Here is a 24438-nt window from a genome sequence, read left to right as displayed (position 1 = left end):
AGGACAACACATTTCCTTCCCTGAAGGACCCTTGTGAGCCAGATGGGTTTTTACACCAATTAGTGGTAGTTGACATTCTCACCATTAGTGCGACTAGCTTTATATTCCAGATATATTCATTAAATTTATATTCCGTCTGCTGCTGTGGTTTGAAACCATGTCCCCAGAGTACGATCGTGGACCTCTTACCACTAATACCACCACCTCACCAGTTATAGAGTACTTAACCACAAGTATGTGAATAAGAAAATAAAGTAGATATAAATAGTTATTTGAAGCATAAAACAGTGATAAAACATTATAAAGCAGTAATTTTACTTATCCAAACGTTGTGGCTTCCATGTTTTCTCTCCCAATCTACAATGACGGCAACTGAACATTTTGCAAGGCCAGTTGCTGGACATTTTTCTGGGTGTTGTCCTGGTACTGCAGCATCTTGGATGGTTCACACATTATGGCGTGGAACTGTCTGAATGATTTGGTGCTATATCAGAGACTGTAGCTGTTTCCTAATAGCCAGCGATCTTTCTGGAGCTGAGCAATGTCAGTACCTTCTGCTTCTGAGATTGGCACAATGCAGCTCTTCCTTGGTATTTTCTGAGCTGGATGTGTTGATGAAGATGGACTAAGTGCCGACTGAGGAATTAACCAGGGAAGCTCTGCAGGAGAGCACTGGGGAGCTAGGTGGTGACGCAGGTGGATATGGAAGCAGCAGCAGGAGAAGAAGGTGCTGGATACAGAACGCGACTCCCATTTGAGGCCCCGCCATCTAAAGGCTGGACAAACCAAATGGATCCTCTCCTGTGCTGGCCACTATACTTTTTAATAATCATCTTTATTAACTTTATTAGTGTCACAAAGAGGCTTACATTAAGACTGCAATGAAGTTACATGGCTAAAATTATACGACCTTTGATACAAGTAGGAAAGGTGCCGACCAGGTGAGTTTGGAAACTGGTAACATTAACTTCTCATTGTTGTAGTGGGATGGACAGGCTAGGTGTGATCGGAATGGGGAGTTGGCAATTCCATGAGTTGCTTGGGTTTGCTCAAAATAAGATTTCTGGAATGGAGAGGTTACAGTATAATTTAAAACATTGTTTAGCTGGTGTGTAGAACTAAACAGTAATGCCAGTAAAATGTTTTACATTATTTTTTAGCCCAGAAGGTGCACTGAACATTTTAAGAGCTCATATAATAACTTGGGCGCGATTCTCCGACCCCCCGCCGGGTCGGAGAATCGCCGGGGGCTGGCGTGAATCTCGCCCCCGCCGTGTCCCGAATTCTCCGCCGCCAGAGAATCGGCGTGGGCGGGAATTGCGCGGTCGGCGGGCTCCCCCTGGCGATTCTCCGGCCTGTGATGGGCCAAAGTCCCGCCGCTGTCAACCCTCGCCAGCCGGCGTGGATTGAGCCACCTACCTTACCGGCGGGAGCAAGCGGCGCGGGCGGGCTCCGGGGTCCTGGGGGGGGGCGCGGGGCGATCTGGCCCAGGGGGGTGCCCCCACGGTGGCCTGGCCCACGATCGGGGCCTACCGATCGGCGGGCGGGCCTGTGCCTTGGGGTACTCTTTTTCTTCCGCCTTCACCATGGTCTCCACTATGGCGGAGGCGGAAGAGACCCCCTCCACTGCGCATGCGCGGATATGCCGTGAGCGTCCGCTGACGCTCCCGCGCATGCGTCGCCCGGCGAAGTCCTTTCGGCGCCTGCTAGCGTGGCGCCAAAGGCCTTACCCGCCAGCCGGCGGGGTGGAAATCACTCCAGTGTGGGCCTAGCCCCTCAAGGTGAGGGCTTGGCCCCTTTGGGGCAGCGCGACGCCGGAGTGGTTCCCGCCACTCCATTACGGCGAATTCCCCCGCCCCGCCGGGTAGGGGAGAATCCCGGCCCTCGTTCTTGACCTTCTTTATGTTTCAGTTGCTTTTGCATTAAAATGCAAACAAATGACCAAAACCTAAATCAGATTCAATAGATTCATCTGCGGCATCTTTTTTAAAACCTGGTCATTAATCCTATCTCGTGTATTTTAAATCTGTAGTTAGGAGCATTCGGACATTGTGGGCTGGATTCTCCGGTCGCCGACGCCGAAATCGGGTTCGGCGACCGGCCCGAGAATCCGAGTTCCTGACCAAATCGGGGGTGGCGCCGCTTTCGCAATGCTCCACCCTCTCCAAAGCGGCGTAGTCGAGGCGATACACGTATCGATGGCCTTAGGGCATTGACTGAGGCCCGCTCCCCAGACCGGCCGAGTGTGGTCTCACCCGTCGGGAACTCGGCGTGGCGGCTGCGGACTCTGTCCAGAGCCGCCACAGTCGGGGGAGGGCCAATCTGAAGGCAGGTGGGACTGTATCAGGGGCTGGGGGCACTGTGGTGGGGGGGGGGTGGGTGGTCCGGCGTGCTGGAGCCAGCCGAAGGACTATTTCGCGGGCCAGGTCCACGGGCAGCCGGCACCATGTAGCGCGGCTCGGCCGCTGCAGCCCCCCGCCATGCGTGACTACGGATTCTCCGGAATGTATCGGCAGCTGTAGCCAGGTGCTCTATGCTGCCGTCCTGCTAGGCCCCAGCAAAACAGGGAATCGGTGGCCGTTTTGCACCATTTCTTTCTGGCGTAAAATGCCACCGTTCCCACGCCGGCATGGGGACATAGTTCCAGAATCGGAGAATCCAGCCCTGAGTATTTTTGTCAGCGTTACTTTAGTTTTAACACATTTCTCTCTGAGACTAGAGATATGTGGGTTCAAAGCCCACTAGGAGAGAGGTGTGAGTGTTCATAATGTCTTCTGTGCAGGTGAGGAAAGGGCAACTGAGGTACCCTCAATAATGACGCTTAGAGATTAAACTGTAAAGAAGGCTTTATTAAACTAATAACTATACTACAGCTAGAGACGAGAGCTGACTGTTACACAGACCATGAGGCAGGCCTTTATGTATGGCTCCCAGATGGGCGGAGCCAGAGGCGGAGTCCCCAGGGTTCCAAGCCCGGTCTTAAAGGGGACATCACCTTACATGATGATAAGGCAGTAACCGTTCATCACATTCACCCCCTGTTTAAAAAGGAATCCGGCGGGGGTGAAGTGCCATCATAGGTCCATCCGTCTCGGTGGCCGGATCGTCCTCCTCGACCTCCTCAATTCGGGCGATGGTGCGTCCCGGTTGAGGGCACATCCGGGAGCACAGCGGTCGGAGCTTCGGGCCGAGTCGGGGCAGAGGAACTAGGCAGGGCCGGGAGTAGCGGAGCCGGCGCGGCAAGTGGGGGTCGCACGGTAGGAGCTCACCAACGGGTGGTAGGGCCAGAAGGGGGTGTGTTGTAGGGGGTGACGGGTCCTGCAGGGGCGCGGCGCGGGAAGGGGCGTCTGTGGTGGAGGATCCAGCAGGTGCCAGATCCCGTAGGGAAACCGTATCTTGCCTGCCGTCGGAGTACTCCACGTTAGCGTAACTGGGGTTGGCGTGGAACAGTCGGACCTTTTCAACTAGGGGGTCCGTTTTATGGCTCCTCGCGTGCCTCCGGAGAAGAACAGGTCCCGGAGCCATCAGCCAAGGTAGAAGCGAGACCCCGGAGGTAGACTTCCTGGGGAAGAGAAACAATCGCTCGTGAGGGGTCTCATTCGTGGCCGTGCAGAGGAGTGACCTAATGGAGTGTAGGGCATCGGGTAGGACCTCCTGCCAGCGGGTGGTTGGGAGATTTCTCGACCGCAGGGCCAGAAGGACAGCCTTCCACACAGTCGTGTTCTCCCTCTCCACCTGCCCGTTTCCCCGTGGGTTATAACTGGTCGTTCTGCTCGAGGCAATGCCTTTGCTGAGCAGATACTGACGTAGTTCATCGCTCATGAACGATGTACCCCGGTCGCTGTGGATATAAGCAGGGAAACCGAACAGGGTGAAGATGCTGTGTAGTGCCTTAATCACCGTGGCTGAGGTCATGTCGGTGCAGGGAATGGCGAATGGGAAACAGGAGAACTCATCGATCACGGTGAGGAAATAGGCATAACGGTTGGTGGATGGGAGGGGCCCCTTGAAGTCCACGCTCAGTCGCTCAAAGGGGCCCGAGGCCTTCACGAGCCGAACCTTGTCTGGCCGATAGAAGTGCGGTTTGCACTCCGCACAGACTTGGTAGGTCCTGACCATGGCCTTGACCTCCTTGGTTGAGTAAGGTAGGTTGCGGGACTCGATGAAATGGACGAGCCGGGTAACCCCCGGGTGGCAGAGGTCATTGTGGATGGCTTGCAGGCGGTCCTCCTGCGGGTTGGCGCATGTGCTGCGGGACAGGGCATCTGGGGGCTCGTTGAGCTCCCCTGGACGATACTTGATATCGTACGAGTAGGTGGAGAGTTCGATCCTCCACCTCAAAATTTTATCGTTTTTTTATTTTGCCCCGTTGCGTGTTATCGAACATATAGGCGACCGACCGTTGGTCGGTGACGAGGGTAAACCTCCTACCGGCGAGGTAGTGTCTCCAGTACCACACAGCCTCCACAATGGCTTGTGCCTCCTTTTCGACTGCAGAGTGTCGAACCTCGGAGGCGGTGAGGGTTCGGGAGAAGAACGCTACTGGTCTGCCTCCTTGATTGAGGGTAGCAGCCAGGGCGATGTCTGATGCATCGCTCTCTACCTGGAAAGGGATGGTTTCGTCCACCGCGTGCATGGCGGCCTTGATGATGTCAGCCTTGATGCGATTGAAGGCCAATTGAGCCTCAGCCGTGAGGGGAAAAGTGGTGGTCTTTAGGAGTGGGCGGGCTTTGTCCGCATACTTGGGGACCCACTGGGCGTAATAGGAGAAAAGCCCCAAGCACCGTTTGAGGGCCTTGAGGCTGCGGGGGAGAGGGAGTTCCTTAAGGGGGCGCATGCAGTCGGGGTCGGGACCTAGGACCCCGTCTTCCACGACATAGCCGAGGATGGCCAGCCGGGTGGTGTGGAAAACGCATTTGCCGTCGTTATAGGTCAGGTTAAGGGCTCGAGCGGTCTGGAGGAACTTTTTGAGGTTAGCGTCATGGTCCTGCTGATCATGGCCGCAGATGGTGACATTGTCCAAGTACGGGTATGTAGCCCGCAAACCGTACTGGTCCACCATTTGGTCCATCGCCCTTTGATAGACGGAGACCCCATTTGTGACACCAAACGGGACCCTGAGGAAGTGGAAGAGCCGGCCGGCTGCTTCAAAGGCATAGGGGCGGTCTTTTGGTCGGATGGGGAGCTGGTGGTAGGCAGATTTGAGGTCGACCGTGGAAAAGACTCGGTATTGGGCGATCCGATTTACCATTTCCGCGATGCGAGGAAGGGGGTACGCATCAAGCTGCGTGAATCGGTTTATGGTCTGGCTATAATCCACGACCATCCGTTTCTTCTCCCCGGACCGGACTACCACCACTTGCGCTCTCCAAGGGCTGTTGCTAGCCTCGATGACCCCCTCTCCCAGTAAACGCTGGACCTCTGACTTGATAAAGGCTATATCTTGGGCACTGTAGCGCCGGCTCCTGGTGGCGACGGGCTTACAGTCAGGAGTGAAGTTAGCGAATAGCGAGGGGGGTGCGACTTTCAGTGTGGCAAAGCAGCACACCGTGAGGGGGGGCAAGGGTCCGCCGAACTTCAGTGTCAGGCTTCGGTGGCTGCACTGGAAATCCAGTCCGAGCAGCAGGGGGGCACAGAGGTGAGGGAGGATATAAAATTTGAAATGGGTGTATTTGGCACCCTGGATCGAGAGATCCGCAATATAGTACCCCGTGATTTGTACCGAGTGGGACCCAGATGCGAGGGCTATGGTTTGGGATGCGGGATGGGTGCATGGATTATGGATGGATGCGGGATTATGTAGGGAGCAGCGCCTTACCGTTTCAGGGTGGATAAAGCTCTCCGTGCTCCCGGAGTCGAAGAGGCATGCAGTGTCGTGCCCGTTGACCTGGACCTGCATCATGGAGCTCTGCAGGTGTTTTGGTCGAGTTTGATCGAGGGTGATCGCACCCAGTCGCGGGTAGTCAGAGTCGTCAGCCGAGTCGGACTCGTAAAATGGCTGCTGCCGTCGGTCGCACGTGTCGGGTCGATAAGATGGCCGCCGACCAGATGGCCGCTCCCATGATTCGCAATAGGCTGATGACGCGTCAGAAGAGGGCGTGTCGGGTCGGTGCGCAGCAGCATTGCGAGGCCTGCGGGCCTGAGAGCCTGATTTTCGGGCCGACTGTTCTTTGTTTTTCTGGCCCCTGGTTCTGGCCAGGCAGACCCTCGCAAAGTGCCCTTTCTTCCCGCAGTCGCTGCAGATCGCGGAGCGGGCTGGGCAGCGTGGGCGTGGGTGCTGGCCCTGCCCGCAGAAGTAGCATGGTGTGCCCCCATGGTGAGCGGGTCACCGCGTGGCGCAGGCCTGTAATACGGTTGAGTCTGAGGAAGTCCGGGGGGGGCTGGCAGAGTCCGCGGGGTACGTACCCAAGTTATGTCGGGCCACCTCCAGCGAGGAGGCGAGCGTTAGCGTCTCCTGGAGGTCTTTTGCCCCATTTTCGAGCAGCCGCTGCCGGATGTAGGTCGAGCGGATGCCGGACACGAAAGCATCCCTGATGTGCAGGTTCATATGGACTTCCCCTGTCACATCCTGATGGTCACAGTCCCTGGCAAGCGCGGTGAGTTTTTCAACAAACTCGTCGAGCGATTCCCCCGGCGCTGCCGGCAGGTAGAGAGCAGATGCCGGGCGTGCACCTCATTGACGGGTTTGACAAACCGCTTGCGGAGCAACTCAATCGTTTCCTCATAAGTCGTCGCCTTTTCGAGCGTGGCGGAGATTCTGTGACTCACCCGGGCGTGGAGTAGGCGCAGCTTGCGTGGCCCTAGGATGGGAGTCTCTACGGAGTCCAGGTAGGCCTCGAAGCACCGCAGCCAGTATTTAAAAATTTCCTTTGCCTCCGGCGTTCATGCTTCCAGATTGAGCTTCTCTGGTTTTAGGCCTGCGTCCATCCTGAATCTAGTTTAGTCTAATCAATTGAGGTACCCTCAATAATGACGCTTAGAGATTAGACTGTAAAGAAGGCTTTATTAGACTAATAACTATACTACAGCTAGAGACGAGAGCTGACTGTTACACAGACCATGAGGCAGGCCTTTATGTATGGCTCCCAGATGGGCGGAGCCAGAGGCGGAGTCCCCAGGGTTCCAAGCCCGGTCTTAAAGGGGACATCACCTTACATGATGATAAGGCAGTAACCGTTCATCACAGCAACATTTGTGGCTATGGAAGCTGTGCCGACCAAGTGCAAGGGGGCTCAAAGGTGTGGGTGACTGTTGGCTCCTCAGATGTGGATGTGAGGTTCCTGGAGAGAGAGGAATGAGTGGAGCTGCTAGGTATGATGTTCTGAGGAGAACATCATACCTAGCATGATGAAGGCAAATGCTGGGCAAGGCACAGTATGCAAGATGGCACATGAAAGTATTCAGTCACTCATCTTTCCTACGCTTCTGATATCCTGCAGGTCGTCAGCGCACTAACTCCAGGTTGGAGTGACCACTTTTCTGCTGCTGACTTCGTCAGCCACTTCCCTCCATGCCTGCTTGACTGAAGTCACTGACTTATTCCTCCTGACCTTAGGAATGCTCACCTCACTGTGACCCCTCAGATCCTGCAGCAGGATCTCCAAGTAAGAGTGAGAGACCCGGGGAGTGCAGCCTTCCTAGGTCTCCCCTCCATTCCTGTGGTTGCTGCAATCTCAAAAACCCAAGCACAAGTGAATCATTATAACCCATTGCCATGGTCCCTTTGATTAGAAATCTTTTCTTGAACAGATCCAACATGCCATCTTTCTCACATTCCTTGGTTGGCTGGGGAATGCAGAGGTGGGATGCAAATGCCATGGCTCAGTCAAAGAGCCTTGGTAAAGTCCACTGCTTCACCATTCAGGTTCCTAACCTGCAAGTATTCCTGCCATTGGGCCAGGGACTAAATAAGGAATTTTTTTCCAAAAGTGCAACCAACTGAGCTAAGCTAATAATTGAATGAGCACTGATTAAAATAAGATTGCCATTTACCACAGAAGAGGAGTCACCCTATCACGAATAATTGCAACCTTTTGCGATGTTAGAGAGGCTAAATAAATGCAAGTTATTGTTGCTTCAAGTCCATTAATTCCCTGGTTTTAAAAAAAGTGGTATGACTCTGGCGGGGTCTGATTTTAAACCTATCTGTCAAGCAGGAGCAAAGTGCTGGGTAAATGTTTAAAATCTACATACTACCCTCTTTCCAGCTGGTCCTGATTTTAACCTGCTAAGTATATTTAAATTGGTACCTAACTACGTAATAACTGCATAACTGGGACCTCAAAGCCATTTCAACAGGAAGCATCCCAGTCTGGAGTGCACGGCTACATTATGTATAATATTAGATCAGTCATCCTGGAGAAAGAGTGGTCATGAGTTTATGACTGGGTGCTGAGGAGAATGCAGATGTGTGAGGCAAATGCGAGTAGGGTATATTCTCAGAGGGAGGTGACACAAGCAGAATGAGAAGGCAAAGGTACGGAGTACAAAGCGAAGATGAGACCTGGAAGTAAACATGGTGATTCTGTAAAGCCTCGCAAGTGAGGAGAATAGTGTTAGTGTTTGATGTGAAGAGAACAAGGAAGAGGTGAGTGTGTGTTGATGATGAGAATGAGAGAGGTGTGCATCAATGTGGCTTTGTGTTTCGTGACAAAGAAGTGATGGAGGCAAGGGGCCTGTTGAGAGAGTTGGAAGGGCTGAGATTGAACGATGTTTGCTCTGTGTTCATGAGAGAGAGAAGGGTAAATGAAGAGCATTACTTACCTTTGCTGCTCTAGCGAGGTAATTAAATCTGATCTTGCACTGTATCCAAGCCCTGCACAATTGAAACTGGCGATCTCTGGAATCTCTTTCCATCTCTGGTGGTCAGAGTATTTGGCAGCCTTTTAAAAAAAAATTTAGAGTACCCAATTCATGTTTTCCAATTGAGGGGCAATTTATTGTGGTCAATCCACCTCCCCTGCACATCTTTGGGTTGTGGGGCGAAACCCACGCAAATACGGGGAGAATGTGCAAACTCCACACGGACAGTGACCCAGAGCCGGGATCGAACCAGGGACCTCGGCGCCGTGAGGCAGCAGGCCTAACCCACTGCGCCACCGTGCTGCCCTTTTTGACCTCCTCCTCATTCTCACCTCTTCGATAGCAACTCGAGGAAGGGTTTAGAGAACCGTAAAGCTTGCCTGTCAATCATAGACGATTCCTCTTCCGAAACAATAGAAACAAAAGAATGAAACACTTATCCAAGAGGTAGATTTATGCTTTAATTAGGTATCTGGCAGACCCTCCATTAAGCAACTTGGCTGTAAACTCAACATTGAGATTATAATGAAACACAGCAATTAAAATAATCTGGGTCTGTTTTTGGCTTCAGGTCTGAATTTTAAATTGAACTCAAAACTCACTTGCCCAATACTAATCCAGGGTTAAATTTGAGGCCAGGCTATCTCTTTATTGTCAGGGAAACTTTCTAAATTTCAGCAATTTGTTTTTGCCGCTTTAAAGTATAAGAAGTTTGAGCAAACAGCAAAAGTATAATAGCAATATTTATTAATTCCTTAATCTTTCGCATATCCATTTCCTTTCCTTTAGGAAGGACAAACCCCAGATGAATTGTGTAAACAATCCACATCTAATGAACTTGAAAATAAAGCAGCAAAGGAGCTGGATAATGAAAATACGAAAAAATGTGAAGGAACTGCTAAAACCAAGGGAAATAGTGAAAGAAAGGAAAAAAATGAGGATAGTGCAAAGATCAAAGACACCAAGGGCAAAGAGAAAGAGGAAAGGCCGAAGAGCAAAGAGGTGAAAGGGAAAGAGAAAGAGGAGAAGGAGAGGAGCAAGGAGGTGAAAGCGAAGGGAAAAGAAGAAAAGCTGATTAAACCCAAAGGAGAAACACCAAAGGAAAGTGTCAAAGAGGAAAAATACTCCACAGCGAAGACTGAGACAAAAGACATTAAGGACAATGAAAGCTGCTCTGGCACTTCTGTGACAAACTCTAGCAAATGCTGTTCAACACAATGTAATGATTCACCCAGCATGCAAAACCTGGAGGGGAAGAAACAACCAAAAACTTCAGAACCACAACCAACAATTTCGACCATTTATGATGAGCCAATAGAAAAAGTAAGGAAGAACGACCCTGAATTAACTGAAGTGAACTTAAATAATGCCGAGAGAATAACCAATGATATCTTAATACGTTTTGCTGATGCACTGAAAGAAAATACTGTAGTGAAGACTTTTAGCTTTGCCAACACTCATGCTGACGACCACGTTGCGTTTGCTGTTGCTGGTGTGCTGAGGATAAACAAAAGCATAACAAACCTCAACCTGGAATCCAACTACATCTCTGGCAAAGGTGTCATTGCTATCATGAGAGCTTTGCAACAGAATAATGTCCTGACAGAGTTCAGGTTCCACAATCAGCGTCACATATTTGGAGGGCAAGTGGAGATGGATATTGCCAAACTTCTAAAGGAAAATACCACTCTTCTCAAGCTGGGCTACCATTTTGAGTTGGCTGGGCCACGCATGACTGTGACAAACCTACTAAGTAGGAACATGGATAAACAAAGACAAAAACGTTTACAGGAGCAAAGGCAGGGTCAAGCAGGAGACAAGAAGCAGGGGCTTGAAGTCCCAAAGACACCTGGCATGCAAAAATCACCCAAACCTTCTCCACAATCTTCTCCGAGAAGTTCGCCGTGGTCATCCCCTAAGCCAACCCCAAAGAAGGCTGCAACTCATGCATCACCACCTGCTCCGCCTCCTCCTCCTCCTCCTCCCCCAGCCCTACCTGAAAAAGCCAGCGCCATGACACAGAACCATAAATTACAAAGTAAGAGGACTGGAGAAGAACATGAAGAGACCAAGAAGCTGAGAAATTCCTTGACCCCTGTATCTGAAAGAAAGTTGGAAGATAGGCCACCAGCTCAAGAACAAAATTCACGAGATCAGCTTCTGTCTGCCATTCGAGGGAGCACTGTGAAAAAACTAAGGAAGGTACATAATTCGTTTCCTTTGTTGTTTACTGGTAGATCTTACATTTAGATTTCTAGGAATCGGTGTAAAATGTAAAATGATAAATACATTGTCTGGACAGCATATATAAATATGGAACCTGAAATAGTGAATGTTTCATTCCATCAGAGCACGTAAACTGAAGCTTTATAAAGTCCTAGATGAATGCAATGTTTTAGGCCATAAGAAAGTTCTCGGAGGTTGCTATGAGCAAATGTAATGAAGAAAGTTCAATGATTATTTTATAAATGGAGATTAATTCCTTTGTGGGATGTGGTGATGATGGCAAGGCCAACATATGTTGCTCTGCCCTAATTGCCCCTGAGAGCAGTCAACCACATTACTGTGGATCTGGAGTTACACATGTAAATTAGTCCAGGTAAGTAAAGCAGATTTCCTCTCCTGAAGGGCATTAGTGAACCGAATGGGTTTTTACATTCACCAATGATAGTTGCATGGCCATCTATACTGAGACTAGCTTTCAACGCCAGATTTAACAATTGACCTTAAATTTCACCAGTTGCCATGGTGGGATTTGAACCGATGCTGCCAGAGCTTTAGCCTCTGAATTACTAGCCCAGTGACGACAGTACTGCTATGCCACCATTGTCCCCCAGATTAATATTCAACATCTGGGGGCAGAACCTCCCTTTGTGAAATCAAATTACAACTCTGTAAATTTAAAACATTTGTAACCCTATAGACCAAGTACCAAATTTAAAGGCATATTTTGGTAGAACACATAAAACTTCTGGAAATAGACTCAAAGTATTTACGTCATCAATTATCCTGCAATGTGAACAAGAATTACATTTTTATCACTCTCTGTAAATGCAAGGTGTCAGTGGAATGAGGCACACAAGGCGATAAATCTTCAAACAGGGTGAGGAATTGAATGAAGAGGGAGTAAGCTGGGGCAGAAACAGGCAACAACAATTGGAAGAAAGTGTTTTTCCATGGATGCACAGCACAAGCACAGACAATCGGTCCATGACACACATGGGAAAGGTTCTTTTAAATGAGCAGATATGGAGGAGGAAGCAGAGCTTAAGATCAAGCAAGATATTAGTCATGCACGTTACGTATAGGGCGGCCCAGTGGAACAGTGCCTAACAATGCCAGGGACCCGGGTTCGATTCTGACCTTGGGTGACTTTGTGGAGTTGGCATGTTCTCACCGTGTCTGTGTGGGCTTCCTCCTGGTGCTCCAATTTCCTCCCACTGTACAAAGATGTGCAGGCTAGGTGGATCGGCCATTCTAAATTTCCCCTTGGTGTCCAAAGGTTGGGTGGGGTTACGTGGATATGGCGTGGGAGTGGGGCTGGGTTGGGTGCTCTTTCAGAAGTGTAAACTCGATGGGCTAAATCTGCACTGTTGGGATTCTATGATTCTATGATACTTTAGATGGCATAAGGAAGATTAATAAAATCAAGGACAGAGGCTTGGAGGTGTAGACAGGAACATAAGAATACCCAGTTTAACTGACAATTAGCATCGTTCACCCAAACCTTGATATGAAGCAAGCAATTTGGGAGACAACATTCCTGCATTCTTCCAGCTAGGTTTAACAGTGGGTCAATGGAGTTTAGCATCTCTGACAGATGTTGGCCTATGGTTCAATAAGCTTGTATAAATCTACTTGTATTTTTCTCCAAATTTAAGCACATTCCAGTTATTTTGTTCACAAAAAACTTTTGGATTTGCCATCACCTATTGAGTAATGTCTGCCTTTGATATTTCTGAAATGTCTTGAAAGAGTTTGTGCCATAACTAGTTCCCAATACATTTCTAAATAAAGAAATCATTACAATATTGAGAACTTCTTCAACTATAACTTTTTAAATAATGACATAAAATAAAAATAGCAATGACCTGTATTTATATAGCACCCTTAATGTAGAAAATGTTCTAAAGGCTTCACAAAAGTGTCATCATGAAACAATGGACACCAAATTAATAAGGTAGATATGTTAGGTGGAATGATCAAAAGCTTGGACTAAGTGATTGTTTCTAAGGTCAGATTTGAAGGACCAAAGGGAGGTGAGGATACAGAGAAGTTTACAGAACAAAATGTTGAAGATGTGCAGAAGGAGGTCATTCAGCCCATTGAATCTGCACCGACAGTCCAAAGGAAACACTCTACCTAGGCCCTCTCCACTGCAACCTATTCCTGTACGGTCAATCCACCTAACCTGCACATCTTTGGACTGGGGGAGGAAACTGGAGCACCCAAAGGAAACCCACACAGACACGGGGAGAATATGCAAACTCCGCACAGTCACCCACGGCCGAAATCGAACCTCGGTCCCTGGCGCTATAAGACAACAGCACTAACCACTGTGTCATTGTGCCGCCCCGGAATAGGATCTAGATGGCTGAAGGCATAGCTGCCAATGGCAGAGATGAAAGGTCTGGAATTCACAGGACTCTGGAATCAGAAATAATGAGTCCTGTGGTGGTTATAAACCTAGAGAAAGTCCAATTGGAGACACTGGGAGAATGAATGGTGAGCCAATATGGCTCAGCCAGGTGAGTGTTGCAATACCTTTGGTTAAATTGAAGGTGACAAAGGCATGGGATAGAATTGTGGCAGAAGGAAAACTGAGGCTGTGGTGAAAGAGGGCAACGTTATGAAGGTAGCAGTAAACTATTTTTATGATGGAGGGAATATGGGATCAGAACTGCATCTCGGGCTCTAAGTGAATGCCGAGAATATGAAGAATGTGAAGAATCTGGTTCAAGCTGAGACAGTGGCAAGACATGGAGTTTGTGGCAGGGGCTGAAATTGATGGCCTTGACCTTCCCAATGATTAACCAGAGAAAATTAGGGCGGCACGTGGCATAGTGGTTAGCATTGCTGCCTAGGCGCTGAGGACCCGGGTTCGAATCCCAGCCCTGGGTCACTGTCCGTGTGGAGTTTGCACATTCTCCCGGTGTCTGCGTGGGTTTTGTCATGATATTCAGGTACGCATCATAGCACATACATACATTTAGCTACACTCAGTACACATCTCTATTTATGACCACGTAGGCACATGTTCTTGTAAAACAGGGGGGATGTCATGATATTCAGGTACACATCATAGCACATACATACATACATACCGATGGACAGATCAATGGACCAATCAACACACACAACACGACAGCCAATCACAGGCAAGAGCATACACAGTACAAAACAGGGAACACGACACTTCCTGAGCACTCGAGCAGGAGACGGCTCAGGGCACAGAGCTCATTGCAGGCCACTAAGACATCCACCATGTGCTGAGTGCCACCACAAGATAGAATTAGGAATAGGTTCACAGAATCAAGGGTCATGATCGAACCTCAATAAACAGTTTACCGATGTGAATAGATGTTTGAAATAAAACTGCGTTGTACCATTCACAACCGTGTTGGTTCATCTGTGTGGCATAGCACCCAACACTTCATAGTACCAGGAGTGAATTTGGTACCTACCTAAAGATCCTCCGGAATCTGCCATCCTGCGCCATGGACACCGTCAACACACCGCAGCCGCTGCAAGTCGCTGGAAACCTCGGCGTTAATTGGAAGCTGTTCAAACAGCGCTTCCAACTCTTTCTGGAAGCCAACGAAAAGGAAAGCGCCTCGGACACCAGAAAGATTGCCATCCTCCTCACCACGGCAGGTCAACACGCCATCCATGTCTACAATTCCCTGGTGTTCGCGGAAGGCGAGGACAAGACCAAATACAAGATGGTCCTTCTGAAGGTCCTTCCCATAACAGCCTCCCCGAACAGGCGCTGGAATGTGGCGACTAGGGGCTTTTCACAGTAACTTCATTTGAAGCCTACTTGACAATAAGCGATTTTCATTTCATTTCATTTCAAGCTCGACAACCCTTCAACGTCGAGGTCAACGAGAGCTTCGAGAGGTATCTCTTCCAGCAGCGCCTGCAAGGTAAGGATGAGCCCTTTCAGTCATTCCTTACGCATCTCCGCATCCTCGCGCAGTCCTGTGGTTACGACACCACCTCCGAGTCCATGATTCGGGACCAGATCGTTTTTGGGGTCACCTCGGGCACCCTACGCCAGCAGCTCTTAAAAATAAAAGGCCTCACCTTAGCCTCCGCAATCGAAGCCTGTGTCCTGCACGAAAACGCGACTAGCTGTTATACCCAATTTCAGGCGGCCGAATCGGTGCGGCAGGGGTCCTACGCGGCCGGATCGGCAAGGCAGGCGACCCACGAGGCCGAACGGGTCCAGGCGATCGAGTTCCTCCCGGCCCGCGGCCCGGACGAGGGTGGACATTTTGTGCGCTTTTCGAGGCCTCCCGCGCTTGTGCGCGCCAAAAACTACGGCAACACTGAGGGACGTGATGCGCAGGCGCGCTCGACGCAAGACCGAACCGTGCATGCGCAGTGACGCAACGAACGCCATGACGCCACGACGTGCGGCAACTGTGGAGCCGCACATTTAAAGCGGCAATGTCCCGCAAGAACCCGACAATGCCTCCGCTGTGGCAAGATGGACCACTACGCTGCTTGCTGTCGAGCAGCTCAACCTGTCAATGTTCCCCAACTCCGACAACCTCGCAGGGACGTGCGGACCATTCAGCCTCCTTATTACGAATCGTGCCCAGACGATGTCCAGACCAGTGACACAGACGACCGGGTCGCCTTCCGTTTTGCGGACATTGATGGGAACCGAATGTCTCCACCCAGGACTCACCAGCCGGTGCAAGTTAACACGATCAATCCGGGTGATGAATGATGTGCCACCCTAACGGTCAACCGATCACCGATAACGTTCCGCCTGGACACTGGCGCCTCTGCCAACCTCATAGCATGGTCAGCCTTCTACGCCATGAAGGTCAGACCACCAATTCGGCCGTGCCGCTGCAGGATGGTCAAATACAACGGGAACGTTATCCCGGCTATGGGATCCTGCCAGCTCCAGGTGACACACAACACACGCACGGCCACACTCTCGTTCGAGATAGTCGGCTCATCGAAGGACTCCCTGCTAGGCGCACAGGCATGCAAGGCGCTCCACCTCGTGCAACGAGTCCACTCTCTCTCTCCAGGCGGCACATCTGACTTCCTGGATGCAGAGTTCAGCGCACAGCTCCAATCGCTCCTCGCCCACAACCAGGAGGCATTCGAGGGCATGGGAACACTGCCCTACACCTACAGAATTCGGCTCAAACCGGACGCCACCCCGGTCATTCACACACCTCACAGGGTCCCAGCGCCACTCAAAGACCGCCTCAAGCAGCAGCTGCAGGATCTCCAGGACCAAGGGTCACGGAGCCCACGCCATGGGTCAGCTCCATGGTGTGTTAAGAAGCCCTCCGGCGAGCTCCGGATCTGCATTGATCCAAAAGACCTCAACAACAACATTATGAGGGAACACTACTGATGCGCAATCAATTACTCTCAAGATAAGGTGAGTCATAACAAATAGGCTTTAATCTGCTAGAACTATTCCCCAGCAGCTTCGATACAGAAAGTGAAGGCTGCTGGGATGGCATCGGTTCTTATACTCCGCCTCTCAGGGCAGAGCTATGTACATCAGCCAATGGTAGACTCCTGGGTCTAGCCAATGGTCATCCACCTCTCAGGTACCGCAATACCTGGTATCACCACAACTACCCCATACCCAAACGGGAGGAGATCACGAGCGAAATGGCCTGGGCTAAAATCTTCATGAAACTGGAAGCCTCGAAGGGTTTTTTGGCAGATCCAACTGGATCCGTCCAGCCGAAAGCTATGCACCTTCAACACCACTTTCGGCAGGTTCTGCTACAACCGAATGCCATTTGGCATCATCTCGGCATCCGAGGTCTTTCACAGGATCATGGAGCAGATGATGGAAGGCATCGAAGGGGTGCGCGTCTACGTGGACGACGTCATCATCTGGTCCACCACACCACAGGAGCACATCTATCGTCTCCAGCGCGTCTTTGCACACATACGCGAAAACGGCCCGCGCCTCAACCGAGTCAAGTGTTCTTTCGGCCAAACCGAGCTGAAGTTCCTGGGGGACCACATTTCCCGGTCAGGGGTCCGTCCGGATGCAGACAAGGTGACCGCCATTACAGCCATGCCGCAGCCGGCAGACAAGGAAGCAGTGCTGCGCTTTCTCGGGATGGTCAACTTCCTGGGGAAGTTCATTCCCAACCTTGCCTCCCACACGACAGCTCTGCGCCACCTTGTCAAGAAGTCCACGGAGTTCCAGTGGCTACACACACACCAGCAGGAATGGGAGGAGCTCAAAATTAAGCTCACCACAGCACCGGTGTTGGCGTTCTTCGACACATCTCGTGCCACTACAATCTCGACTGATGCCAGCCAGTCCGGCATTGGGGCGGTGCTCCTACAGCAGGATGACACTGCGTCATGGGCCCCGGTCGCCTATGCCTCGCGGGCAATGACCCCCACAGAACAGCGCTACGCGCAGATCGAAAAGGAGTGCCTGGGCTTGCTAACCAGGTTAGACAAGTTCCATGACTATGTGTATGGTCGCCCCGGGTTTACCATTGAGACGGACCACCGCCCCCTGGTCAGCATCATTAATAAGGATCTAAACGAGATGACCCCTCGCCTCCAGCGCATCCTAACCTTATCATTGCGGATGCCCTGTCTAGAGCAGTGAGCACGCCGCCAGATTTGGAGGGGTTCGTCTGTCAGGTCGAGGCGCAAGGGGCTTTCACATCGGCAATCTGCCAGCTGACGACTCCAGTCTGGCCCGTATTCGCCGAGAGACTGCGGCCGACCCCCTTCTACAACGTGTGATGTGCCACATGACGGGAGGGTGGCTCCAAGGGCAGTGCCCGCAGTTCTACAATGTCCGAGACGACTTGGCCGTCATTGATGGTGTCCTTCTAAAGATGAACCGGATTGTGATTCCGCACAGCATGCACAAGCTGGTCCTCGACCAACTACACGAAGGCTATCTGGGGGTCGAGAAGTGCAGACGGAGGGCCCGAGAGGCGGTATACTGACCGGGCATCAATGATGACATTGCCAATATGGTGCTCAACTGCCCCACCTGCCAAAGGTTTCAACCGGCGCAACCTGAAACGCTTCTGCCCCATGAGCTGGTGACGTCCCCCTGGGCGAAGGTGGGTGTGGACCTCTTTCACGCGCTCGGCAGGGACTATGTTATCATCGTTGACTACTTCTCCAACTATCCGGAGGTCATACGCCTGCACGATTTGACATCGTCCGCTGTCATAAGGGCCTGCAAAGATACCTTCGCTCGCCACGGCATTCCGATGACTGGCATGTCGGACAATGGGCCCTGTTTCGCCAGCCAGGAATGGTCATCTTTTGCTGCCTCTTATGGTTTCACACACGTGACGTCCAGCCCTCTGCATCCCCAGTCCAATGGAAAGGCGGAGAAGGGCGTTCACATTGTCAAGCAGCTCCTCTGCAAGGCTGCTGCTGCCGGATCGGATTTCTGCCTAGCCCTGCTAGCCTATCGCTCGACCCACTAGCCACTGGCCTCTCACCCTCTGTTGATGGGCCGCGCCCTCAGGACCACTGTGCCTTCCATTCTGGCACCCACAACCAACCATGCTCCGGTACTATACAGAATGCAACTGCCGCGCAGTCGCCAGAAGAGGGCATATGACACACGGGCAACTGATCTTCCTGCCCTGGCCCCTGGAATCGAAGTCCGCATCCACCTACCAGAAGGTGGCTGGTCAGCGCCTGCCGAAGTTCTCCGACGCGTGGCTCCCCGCTCGTTCCTGGTACGCATGCCTGATGGATCCATTCGCAGGCGCAATCGCCGGGCTCTTCGCCTACTTCCACGCTCGCTACGGGACCTTACACCGACACCGCGCCCTCCTGTTGTTCCTGACATCGACTTCGTGGAGCTGCCTGCCACCATGCCCCTTCCGTCGTCGCCCGTGGCCAGGCCCATTCCACAGCCGGTGGTTCCAGATCTACCCTTGAGGCGGCCAACCCGAATTCGTCGCCCACCTACTAGACTGGACTTATGAGACTGCTTGTACATTGAACACATAATAGCACTGTGTTCATATGTTTCTGTTCTTATCGTTACAGGAATTTGTTTTATCGTTCAACCGTTCTTTGTTTATGGTACAACCTCGTTGTTATGTCGCACCCGACATCGCCCCTTGTATGTAGTTTATCCCCATGCACATGCTGTAAATATTGCACACACACACATTTAGCTACACTCAGTACACATCTCTATTTATGACCACGTAGGCACATCTTCTTGTAAAAAAGAGGGGATGTCATGATATTCAGGTACACATCATAGCACATACATACATACATACTGATGGACAGATCAACGGACCAATCAACACACACAACACGACAGCCAATCACAGGCATGAGCATACACAGTACAAAACAGGGAACACGACACTTCCTGAGCACTCGAGCAGGAGTCGGCTCAGGGCACAGAGCTTATTGCAGGCCACTCAGACATCCACCATGTGCTGAGTGTCACCACAAGATAGAATTAGGAATAGGTCCACAGAATCAAGGGTCATGATCGAACCTCAGCAAACAGTTTACCAGTGTAAATAGATGTTTGAAATAAAGCTGCGTTGTACCATTCACAACCGTGTTGGTTCATCTGTGTGGCAGAGTACCCAACACTTCAGATTTCACCCCCACAACCCAATGATGTGCAGGTTAGGTGGATTGGCCGCGCTAAATTGCCCCTTAATTAGAAGGAATAAAAATTATTGGGTACTCTAAATTTATAAATAAAAAAACATAAATTCAGAGAAAATTACAATTCATTTAAGACTGAATGTTGGACAGTCTGACAAAGGCAGTGACTAGACAGAGTTGTAATGCCAGAAAGGGAAAGCTTGTGGGGGGAGGGAGCCAGGCAACAACAATTGGAAGAAAATGGTTTTCCATGGAACTACATGGGATGTACAGCACAGATACAGCCAACTGGCCCATGTCGGTGTTTATTCTCCACATGAGCTACATGGGTAACAGAGAAGTGGTTGCGAGGTTAAGCTGGGGATCATTACTGTTGCAGAAATAGATAAGGAAGAGGTGGGCACAAATAATAGGTCTGTGGGGAACTACCGAGGTAACACCGTGAGGACAGGAAGAGCAGCCATTGCTGTAGAAGTTCTGGCAACAATTGGATAGCTAGTGACAGCAGCACTACTGAACTGAGCAACTGAAGAGAGTTACTACTTCAGTTATATACCAGCTACATGCTTGAAGTGTCAATTTGTTTCTAGAAATGTTATGGGAACGTAATCATTATCCTGTGAAACAGACAAGGTATTATTTAAAAATAAAAGAAACATTTGTGTCTTGATAGCCTTTCCCGAGGAGCTGCATAAATGGGCTTGCACTTCAGGTCACAAAACATATTTATTGTGGGAATATGATTAAGTAGGGCCATTATGAGTTCTAGTTTAGTTGAGACTGTCAAGTAGGATTTGTCCATTTGTAAATGAACAGAATGCCTGAGGTGAATTAGAATCTAAATGTTGTTGCTAAATGATCAATTGTGATTTGCTGTTTTATGATTATGACATTTGATCCAATTAAGCACAATATTGACACACATTGTAATGTCATCAGTTCATGTTTAATGCTTACAGTAAACACACTGACCACAAAATTCTTTGGGTCGGGAGGATGGAATGAGGACATAAGATGGTTAGGGAGAGCTGCACTTGGAGTCTTAGTTCTCCCCTTTTTGCCCACAGTCAAAAATTCTTGCATAAAGCAGAAATAACTACAATACCAGTGTGGAAGAGGTGGTCTTAATGCTGTTATCTCCACAGGAATTTCTCACAGAATGATTGATTGTCATTTGGAATGTGACAACACAAAACCCCACATTATGTTTCTCAAACCCCCCCCCCCCACTGCCACCTCGCTTTTGAAAGGATGCGAGGGTCCTTGGGAGGATGCAGAAGAGATTTATCAGAATAGTGCCAGGGTGTGGAGATTTTACCTACACCGTTGGGTTGAAGAAGCTGCCGTTGTTCCCCTTGGAGCAAAGGAGATGGTGGGAGATTTGAGAGAGGGTTTTGAAAGGTTGGGATTAGGTAGACAAGGAAAAACTGCTCACAGATGTTGATGGTAAGACGAGTAGGGGACACAGGTTTAAGCTTTTAGGAAAAAGATAGGGTGGGGGTGGGGTGGGGGGGGGGGAGGGGGGGAGGTCATGGAATGTGAGGAACAACCTTTTATGCAGTGGGTGGTAGTGACCTGCAACTCATTGTCCTAAAGATTGGTGGAAGCAGAGGTGATGAAAGATTTCAAAGGGAAATTGAACTGGTACTTGAAGAAAATAAACGTGCAAGGCCACAGTGATAGACTGAGGGAAATAGCGTCGCTCTCCCAAATGCTGGCTTGGAATTGATGGGCCGACATGCCTCCTGAGTGGAATCTTGGGGCCGCTCTCGCCATCCGCGTGATCGGCGGCGAGGGCAGAAAATCTTGCGAGTTTCGAGAAACGCAATTCTTGCTGGAGGGATCGCTTTTCCCGATTCTCCCCACCACTCACCGGCAGCATCAAGAGATTCAGGCCCACAAAGGGCATGAACCACATTTCCATAAATTTCCATTCATTTTAATATTATTCGCAGCCCACCTGCCAATCGATCCTCCCCTCACAAGATCTTCAAACCTCACCGACGTCACGTCACGAGTTTACACCAGGTTAGGCATGATGTGAGACATTCGAGGGGATCCATCAGGGGTGCAATGGTAAGTATAGTCCCAGGAGGGGTAGAGGAACATGCCCAGTCAGTCACAGAATCATAGAAAATTCACAGCACAGAAGGAGGTCATTTGGCCCATCTTGTCCATGCCAACCCAACAACACCCAGGTGCCCTTTCTAATCCCACCGCCCCGTACCGGCACAGGTTGGCAGTGCCAACCTGTGCCAGGGAGCAGTGGCGGGACAGGTCCTAGTGGGTGTCCCATGGGGATGGCGCATGTATGTGTGCCGGGGCGGGGGGGGGGGGGGGGAAGTGGACACTTGAGGGCGGTTGTACTGCCTGTGGTGAATGTTGGAAGGGGGGGGGGGTTTATTGCCGGTGATGAATTTGGGGGGTGCTGGGAATGAATGTCAGGGGGTCACAGCCGCTGAGACCTGCATTATGTGTGCTGATAGCGTTTCTCTGCAGCCCTGGTCTGGGCACCCTTTAAAGATGCCACCTTAATCTCTTTGGAGCCAGTTTCTGGTTCTCAGAGTCCCTGCCCGACCAGAGTGACACCCACTCAATTTATTTTTGCTGAAGTGCTCAAGATTCCATGAGAAAACTGTGTCATGATATTCAGATAAACATCATGGTGCAAACACATATACACACTGATGAACAGATCAACGGACCAATCAACACACACGCAACATCACTGCCAATCACAAGCAAGGGCACACGCACTATAAAACGGGGAACACCACAGTTCCCGCTCTTTCCAGCAGGAGACAGCTCAGGGCACAGAGCTCACAGCAAGCCACTCAGACATTCACTATGTGCTGAGTGCCTCTCCAAGATAGTGTTAGGGCTGGGTCCACAGGTTAAAGGGTAATGAACAAACCACAGTTACAAGTTTACAGATGTTGTTATTGTTAGTAATAAAACAGAGTTGGACCATCTGCAACCGTGTTGGTTTGTCTGTGTAGCAGAGCACCTAACACGACATAGTACCAGGATTGGAACCCAGCAACTGTGAGACCTACCTACACATCTTCAGGAATCCACCATCCTGTGCCATGGACACCATCAGCCCGCCGCAGCTGCTCCAAATCGCTGGAAACCTTGGCGTCAACTGGAAGCTGTTTAAACAGCACTTCCAGCTCTTCCTAGAAGCCATAGAAAGGGAGAATGCTTCGGACACCAGGAAAATCACCCTCCTCCTCTCCACGGCAGGGCAACACGCCATCCACGTCTACAACTCCCTGGTGTTCGCGGAAGGTGAGGACAAGACAAAGTACAAGACGGTCCTCCTTAAACTCGAGCAACACTTCAGCGTCGAGGTAAATGAGAGCTTCGAGAGGTACCTCATCCAGCAGCGCCTGCACGGTAAGGATGAGCCTTTTCAATCTTTCCTAACACACCTCCGTATCCTTGCGCAGTCCTACGGTTACGAGGCCACCTCCGATTCCATGATTCGCGACCAGATAGTTTTTGGGGTCACCTCGGGCACCCTACGCCAACAGCTCCTCAAAATTAAAAGCCTCATCCTAGCCTCTGCCATCGAAGCCTGCGTCCTCCATGAAAACGCGACCAGCCGCTACTCCCAATTCCAGGCGGCCAAATCAGCACGGCAGGGGTCCTACGCGGCCGAATCGGCACGGCAGGGGTCCTACGCGGCCGAATCGGCATGGCAGGGGTCCCACAAGGCCGAGCGGGTCCAGGTGATCGAGTTCCTCCCGGCCCGCGGCCCGGACGAGGGCGGCCATTTTGCTCGCTTTCCGCGGCCGCCAAAAGCCAAGTCGACGCAGAGGGACGTGACGCGCAGGCGTGCTCTACGCAGGACTGAACTGCGCATGCGCCATGGCACAACGAACGCCATGACGTCACGACGTGCGGCAACTGTGGATCCGCACATTTAAAGCGGCAATGTCCAGCAAAGAACCGACAATGCCGCCGCTGTGGCAAGATGGGCCACTACGCTGCCTGCTGTCGAGCAGCTCAACCTGCCAACGCTCCCCAATTCCGCCAGCCTCGCAGGGACGTGCGGACCATTCAGCCTCCATACACCGAGTCATACCCTGACGATATACAGACCGGTGATACAGATGACCGGGAAGCCTTCTGTGTTGTGGTCATTGACAGGAACCGGATGTCCCCAAGCAGGACCCACCAGCCGATGCCAGTGAACAGTGTCAATCCGGGTGATGAATGGTGCGCCACCCTAACGGTCAACTGATTACCAATCACATTCCGTTTAGACACTGGTGCCTCCGCCAACCTAATAGCATGGTCAGCCTTCTACGCCTTGAAGGTCAGACCACCGATTCGGTCGACTACAACGGAAACGTTATCCCGGCCATGGGATCCTGCCAGCTCCAGGTGACACACAATGCATACACAGCCACACTGTCCTTTGAGATAGTTGGATCATCAAAGGACTCCCTGTTAGGCGCACAGGCGTGCAAGGTTCTCCACCTCGTTCAGCGGGTACACGCTCTGTCTCCAGAAGGCACTTCAGATTTCCCGGATGCAGACTTTAGGGCACAGCGCCACTTGCTCCTCGCCCACAACCAGGAGGCATTCGAGGGCATGGGCACACTGCCCTACACCTACAGAATTAGGCTCAAACCGGACGGCACCCCGGTCATTCACGTATCTCGTAGAGTCCCAGCACCACTCAAAGACCGCCTCCAGCAGCAGCTGCAGGATCTCCAGGACCAAGGAGTGCTTTCCCGGGTCACGGAGCCCACGCCATGGGTCAGATCCATGGTGTGC

General features: G+C 51.0%; 1 protein-coding gene across 1 annotated transcript in view; it reads left to right on the top strand.

Annotated features, from left to right (window-relative positions):
- Positions 1 to 24438, top strand: part of LOC140393844 (leiomodin-1-like) — a 66868-nt gene that overhangs the window by 31604 nt on the left and 10826 nt on the right. Inside the window, exon 2 of the mRNA XM_072480366.1 lies at positions 9592 to 11004. Within this exon, the coding sequence (XP_072336467.1) occupies positions 9592 to 11004 (1413 nt within the window). The remainder of the gene's footprint in view (positions 1 to 9591; positions 11005 to 24438) is intronic.

Source organism: Scyliorhinus torazame, chromosome 17 (assembly GCF_047496885.1).
Source record: "Scyliorhinus torazame isolate Kashiwa2021f chromosome 17, sScyTor2.1, whole genome shotgun sequence".
Lineage (NCBI taxonomy): Eukaryota > Metazoa > Chordata > Chondrichthyes > Carcharhiniformes > Scyliorhinidae > Scyliorhinus > Scyliorhinus torazame.
This window is presented reverse-complemented; position numbering and strand designations above follow the sequence as displayed.